Raw genomic sequence first — 6757 nt, forward strand, 5'->3', positions numbered from 1 at the left:
GCCCCCTACAAAAAAAAAAAAAAAAAAAAAAAAAAAAAAAAAAAAGAGACAACAAGCCCAAAATGGAGTCACTTGTGCTAAGCCCACATCACCAAAACAAGACTCAGTACCTAACATAATGGCAGTGTCAGCCTCTCCCAGGAATGTAATCGTAATGAGTCGGTCTGGAATTTTCTGGTCAGCATTAGTGAGGTAACACACCTGACGGCCCCCCTCCGTCCCCCACAGGTAGGTGCATAAGCCTGAAAAATCCTCTCTTTTCTCTTTCTGCCTAGAAAAGCCTTCCATTCTGCACAGCTCCTCAGAGCTCCTTCCTCCTTACTAGACAGGATATTGCCCCTTTCAATAAAGCCAATAAGATCTTTAATTTTATTAAATTAAATTTTAAATTAATACTCAGTTGGATTTTTGTTATGCCAGATACAAACTGTGAGGGCAGATGCCTGGTCTCTTTTCTTCTCTGCTGTAGCCCTAGTGCCTAGAACAGCACCTGTACATAGTGGCCATTCAATAGTATTTTTGAACGAATGTGTGGGAGAATTCCACAAAATCTTAGCTATATAAGTTAATTAACCTTTCTGAGGCCCAGTTTTCTGAAATGAGAATGATATTACTCATAAGGCCATCTTTTTATAAAAATTAGATGAGCTAATAATGAATGTGGCCGCTTGAAATTTTGAGCATGTTATTTAATTTCTTTGTGCCTCTGTTTCCTTCTCTTTAGGGTAGAAATAACATATAGAGACTCGTTCTGGTACAATAAAAAATATATTTGGTCTTTCTCACTGTTTCTTAGCACAGAGCTCCTAAAACCCTCACAATTTCCTGAGTGATAGGAGGATCTTTCTTTATTCATAACAAGCCCTTTTTGAGAACACCTGAGTTTATACTAATGAGGTGACTCAGGGTGGTCCCCTAGATAGTTTCAGGATGGGGCTGGTTCCAGAAAAACCAAACATGTGATTAGAGGGTTGAACTTTCAGCCCCACCTCTGACCTCCAGGGAATGGGGGAGGGCTAGAGATTGGGTTATAAAAACTCCTAAACAATGAGACCCAGAGAGCTTCTGGGTTGGTGGACACAAAATCATGGAAATGCTGAGAGGGTGGCACACCCAGAAGGGGTAGGGTTGCTCCTTGAACCGCCCCCTCATTTTGCTCTACGTATCTTTTCCACATGGTATTTCTGAGTTGTATTCTTAATAGTGAATGTGTAAATGTGAGTAGAGTGTTTTCCTGAGTTCTGTGATTCATTCTGGCGAATTATCAAACCTAAGGAGGGGGATGTGGGAACTCCCAATTTATAGCTGGTCAGAAGTATAGCTTCTGGGACTTGTGACTAGCATCTGATGTGGGACTGTTCTGTGAGACAGAGCCCTTAACCTGTAGGGTCTGTGCTAACTCCAGGAGTTAGTGTAAGAATTAAACTGAATTTAACTGTTGGACACCCAGTTGGTGCTGGAGAATTGGTCACTGTTGGTGTTGGAAAACACCACACATTTAGCATCAAAAGTGATATTAGAAGAAAAACCTCACACCTATCCCACAAGGCTATGGTGAGGAGTAAAAGAGTTAGAACATGTCAAGCACTTAGAACAGCACCTGGTGCACAGGAAGCTCTCAATAAATGTTAGCTATACCTTATATTATCTCTAAAATCCCAGGGTTGGGGAAAGAGAAAGGAGGCCGATAAGCAATAATCTGTAAGGTTAAGATTCCTTGAGGGCTCACTTGTGCTGGGCTCCCCAAGGAGGCCTGAAGAGATGTGGCCTTCGAGCACATTCCTGTCCTTGGGAAGTGCATTCTGGTTGGCATCCACCATACCACACCACACACACACATTACAGGGCAAGCCATGTGGAAAAGATCTCTTGGGAGGAGGTCAAGGTGCCTTTGTTAAGGCTTCCTGGAAGAGAAGGAGCTTGTCCTTGACCTTCAAAGGCAGGTAACGTAGGGTGTCTGGGGGGCAGAGAGAGCAGGGGAAGGATGAGGACTGAGAAGGAGCTGCTGGTCTAGGCATCTGAAGTGCCCTTGTAGAGCAAACTTTCAAGGGAGAGTTTGAGGCAAAACTAGGGGAGGCCGAGAGCAGTTAGGACAAAGAGGAAAGGCAGGTATTGGGGGGTGACTCTGTGCCTAGACTTCAGGGTTTGAGAGTGTCTCTCTTATGTCCCTCAGGAGCACTGGCCTGGCCCAGCTCCTGCAGTGTCCTCCGTGAGCACAGCCTGGCGTTCTAGCCCCAGGCTGAGCCCAGCTGGAGGGAGGGCAGAGCTGCTCAGGGCCATCTGCTGGGTTCTTTGGGGCTCTACAGCGGCCTCTGGAGGAAAACAAGTCCTGGTGGAGATGACCAGTGCCTGTATGACAGCAGCCAACACCCAGCAGGCCCCATCCTCCCGCCTTCCCCCCTCCACCCCATCTTGCCCCTTCTCACCTCTCCCTCTGCCCCACTCAGAGTTTATCCTGGAAGGAGCCTGCTCACCCCTCGAGGGTACCAGGACGTCCAGGCACGTCTGACCAACCCCTCCTGAGGAGTGCACTGGACAGCAGTTTGTTAGTGTAACTTGAGGAGCTGGAAGAATTCCGATGAGGGAAGTGGTAGGATTCTGATTTAATTGCAGCACCTGGGGTGCCAGGGGAAGGACAGCAGCAGGCAGCCCAGGGAGAAGCCTCACCCATCCTCCCACAGCCTTCCCCCAGAAGTGCCCCCTTCCAGCCTAGCTGCTTCCTTACTCCTCTCCTTCCTCTCTTCCCTTTATAAATCCTGTTCTAGCTGTTTGCAATATGTCTGTTGACTGATCTCCCTCATATACGAGATTAAACTAATAGAACTGAAGCGAAACAAAAGGTCTCTGAGTCATTCTTTATCAAGCTCCAGGATGGCTGCTCAGTTGTAGACAGCATAAAGATGCCAGACTGCCTGTCCTAGCTCTGGAACTTATTAGTTGTATGACCTTTGGGATAACCTTTCCTCATTTGTGAAATAAGATAGTACTGATAGCTACATCAAAGGGTTGTTGGAAGGAGTTGTAGACAGCATAAAGATGCCAGACTGCCTGTCCAAATCCTAGCTCTGGAACTTATTAGTTGTATGATCTTGGGGATAACCTTTCCTCATTTGTGAAATGAGATAATACTGATAGCTACATCAAAGGGTTGTTGGAAGGAGTTAAAGAATTAACATGTGCAAAGCACTTAGAACAGTGCCTTGGCACAATGAGTACTGATATTGCTGTTGTTGTTATTACATAGCTCCATTCACACAGAGTAGGTACTCGGTTTACAAAAGTGTTTCCTTTGGGTTAAGCATACTATTGTTAAAATGCTAAGCCCTTCTTGGGTAAAGGGTGTTCAGACCCCTCCAACAAGAAGCTGTTTCTTGTTGGCATGAAGAGAAGGTGATGGAGGGTAGGAATAGGCCCAGAATGGGGAAATGAGAGGTCCCCAATCCAATTTTGTAATGTCTCATCTCTCCCCCAAATCCAACCCCTTTCTTCAGGCTCCTCTCACATGCTGACATGCCTTTAAGCCACTCCCTAAACCTTGAGTATCCCCCACCTATTTCTCTGGCCTTTATCTATATTCCACTCAAACTGCCTGATGTATCCTGAAGGTGTCCTCGTTGGCATATACTGACTTTCTCCTGTTGGCACTGTATTTATTTGCTCTGGTTTACCTGTAACTTTAAGCCTGTCCCTAATGCATGTATGAACTCATTCAAAGTTGGGTCTCACACCCAAGGAGTTTTCGGGCTGCCAGGGCAGAGGTGGAGGGGCCTGGTTCCCTCTTACCTGTGTCTCAGAGAGGTTCAGCTGGCGGGCCAGCTCAGTGCGCTCACGACCCACCACGTACTGGCAGCGCTGGAACTCCATCTCCAGGCGGTATAGCTGCTCGGCTGTGAAGGATGTGCGGGTCCTCTTGGGTCGGTCCAGGTCCAGGCCCTTGGGCAGGACAATTTCCCGGATGGTCCCTTTGGCATCTGCAGGAGCCATGAAAGGAGTTAAGTTAGTTCACTAGTTAGGGTATTAGGCCACCAATAAGCATCTTAATTAGAGGCAGTGTGATCTACCGAGAGCTCTTCAAAAGCGGGCCTGGCTGTGTGACCTCTGACAAGTTGCTTCCCCTCTCTGAGCCTAGCTTCCTTAATCACTCAATGCAGTATGTTGTATCTAATGGGTATATTATGTGAATGGGCCTTAGTACAAATGTTAGATTTACTATCATAGCTTGGGCAGAAATGACGCACTCTGACCCAGCCAGGATTCTGTTCTCTCAGCAGAGTAAGAAACAAATGGAAAGAGAAAGACAAAGTGCAGAGGAAAAGATGGATTAGCACTGGGTATGATCAGTCAGATAAGGCTTATTGGAGGAAATGTCCAGAGCCAGGTCCAAACCTCTCTGTGTGTATGGGTGTGCGTGTGTGTGTGCATGGGTGAGCATTCTGTACATAAACCCTCCTAGGGTCCATGAAGAGGCCAGCTGTTGTCAGGTAGGGGACAGTCTGGGGAGCTGGGGTCCCTGGGAGGAGCCCAAGAACCGTTGCCGCTACATACTACATCAAGCTGGGGTGCCTTCCAGAGGGAGACTGATGCCACTCCTCGTGTACCTAGTTCTTAACAGCAGGGCCACCCTCCTGGGCCCTGCACGCATGGGGTCTCCAGTATTTTAGAGACTATTTAAGAGAGGTTGAAAACCCTGCAGCCCAGATAGTCCCACCTAAATAACTCAGTAACGGCAGCAAAGTGTTCAGCAAAAGTCAAACTTGGGGGAGGGGGTGTATACATCAGCTTTAACTACAGAGGCAAAGATGATCCATGTTTGAACTATACACACCGATGGGTGGAAATCTAGTTATTAGAAAATTTTATGTGAAAAACTAGAGCATGGAAGAATGCATGATCGTATCCTGTAGGATTGACCAAACCACTTCGAACACACGATGTTGATAATAAAAAGATAAACCGACAGAAATTTACCATAACATAGGAAGATTAGTGTCAGTGGAAAACTTACCAGTTCAAGGCAGCCCTGATCAAGCATGGGGAGCCCTGATCAAGACACCCTCCACAGCTGCAGGGATTCCAGCCCTCTCTAGGGAGTGTGCCCAGCTGGAATTTGCAATGTGCCCAGAAGTGTGAGTGGCTGTGGCTGCTTATGTTTTAGTCATAATAACAGCTAACACCTCTGCGATGCATGCTCTGGGCCAGCCACTGTTTTAAACATTTAGACCTTCCCCAATGTCTCAATGAAGTTGGAACTATTATTATCCCCATTTTACAGAACGGGGAATGGAAAAACAAATTTTAATTAACTTACCTGAGGTCACACTGACAATGTTCAATAAGCTCTAGACACACCTCATTTTACTTTATGAATACCCTCTTTTAGTAATTCTTAATGATTCAATTGATATATAATGAAGAGGGCTTTGGTTATGGGTAAAAATGGAACATTCTGGAGGGATTCATCATTGCCCTGGAAGACATAGGGAAGGTCCAGCTTTGGAATATGCTGTCTGTTAGTAGGCTCCTTGTGAGCCACAGGACTGCAGATCCTATCTGCTCTAGAGGGTGAACCCGACACCCCTCCCTCCAAATCCCCCAGGGTAGGATTTACGAGACCGATTCCTCCTGGCTTCTGTCAGGGCCAGTTCACTCCTCTAGGGTGCGCTTTAGCTCTTCACGAGCACCTGGCTCACAGGTCCCGCCCTGTGTTCACAGTCAACCCTCAGGGAGAGGGTGAGTCTGGGTGCAGGGACAGAGTCACTGCTCAGAGGTGCTCTGCTCCTCCCATCCCCCCGCACTGGGCAGGTCTTGTGAGGGCACTAGGCAGAGCACAACAAATGGGTTGGGTCCTGCTCTTGGAGTGTTGGTGAGAACCACAGGCCTTTTGGGACAACTCAAGCTCCCCACTTCCAATTCTTTCTACAGTCCTAAAAGGTGAGGTAATATTTGGACCCTGTTGTGACTGGGTCCCCTTTGCCTGGGTCCCACTATTCTTAACTGTGAGCCCAGTCTCTGACTTCCTCACAACACCCAAGTGACTGACTCTATCTCCAAAGGCATTGATTTTATTACAAGTGTCTTGGGAACTGTGGACTGGAGGAAGAGTGATGGGTGGCATATATGGGGCTGAAACTTCACATCCTCTTCCTGCCAGAGCCTTTCTGAAGCTCTGAGCTTGTGCTCCTAACCACTGAGGTCAAACCAGACACCACCATCACCAGCCCTTTCGTCTTCGTAGAAGAGCTCATAGGAGCATTCCCACCTCAGGGAGCAGTCAAGGTCAGCTCTTCCCCTCAGCATCAGGGAAGGCAGGTCGCATATAAGAAAGGCGGCCTCAGACTTGCCCACCAGATATCAAAACATGTCATGCAAATATGCACATGAAAAGATGTTCAACATGGCTAGCCATTAGGGAAAGGCAAATTAAAACTGCAAGAAACATGTACTAGAATAGCTAAACTGAAAAACACTGAGAGTGCCAAATGCTAGTGAGTATCTCTCAGACATTGCTGGTGGGAATGTAAATGGTTCAGTCATTCTGAAAACCAGCCTGGCAGTTTCTTAAAGAGTTAAACATATACTTACCACTGAGCCCAGTGACCACACGCCTGGGCATTTATCCTAGAGAAACAAAATCTTAGGCTCACATCAAAACCTGCACATTTTCATAGCAGCTTTACTTTTAATAGTCCCCAAATGGATAAAATCCAGATGTCCATCAGTGGGTGAATGGTTAAACAAACTGTGGTATAACTAGACT

The 6757-nt window shown here is 46.8% G+C and overlaps 1 protein-coding gene across 1 annotated transcript in view; it reads right to left on the reverse strand.

The window, feature by feature from the left end:
* Window positions 1-6757, reverse strand: part of VAX2 (ventral anterior homeobox 2) — a 28242-nt gene that overhangs the window by 7717 nt on the left and 13768 nt on the right. Inside the window, exon 2 of the mRNA XM_006909506.2 lies at window positions 3784-3971. Coding sequence (XP_006909568.1) covers window positions 3784-3971 — 188 coding nt within the window. The remainder of the gene's footprint in view (window positions 1-3783; window positions 3972-6757) is intronic.

The sequence above is a fragment of the Pteropus alecto genome, unplaced genomic scaffold, assembly GCF_000325575.1.
Source record: "Pteropus alecto unplaced genomic scaffold, ASM32557v1 scaffold131, whole genome shotgun sequence".
In the NCBI taxonomy this organism is placed as follows: Eukaryota; Metazoa; Chordata; class Mammalia; order Chiroptera; family Pteropodidae; genus Pteropus; species Pteropus alecto.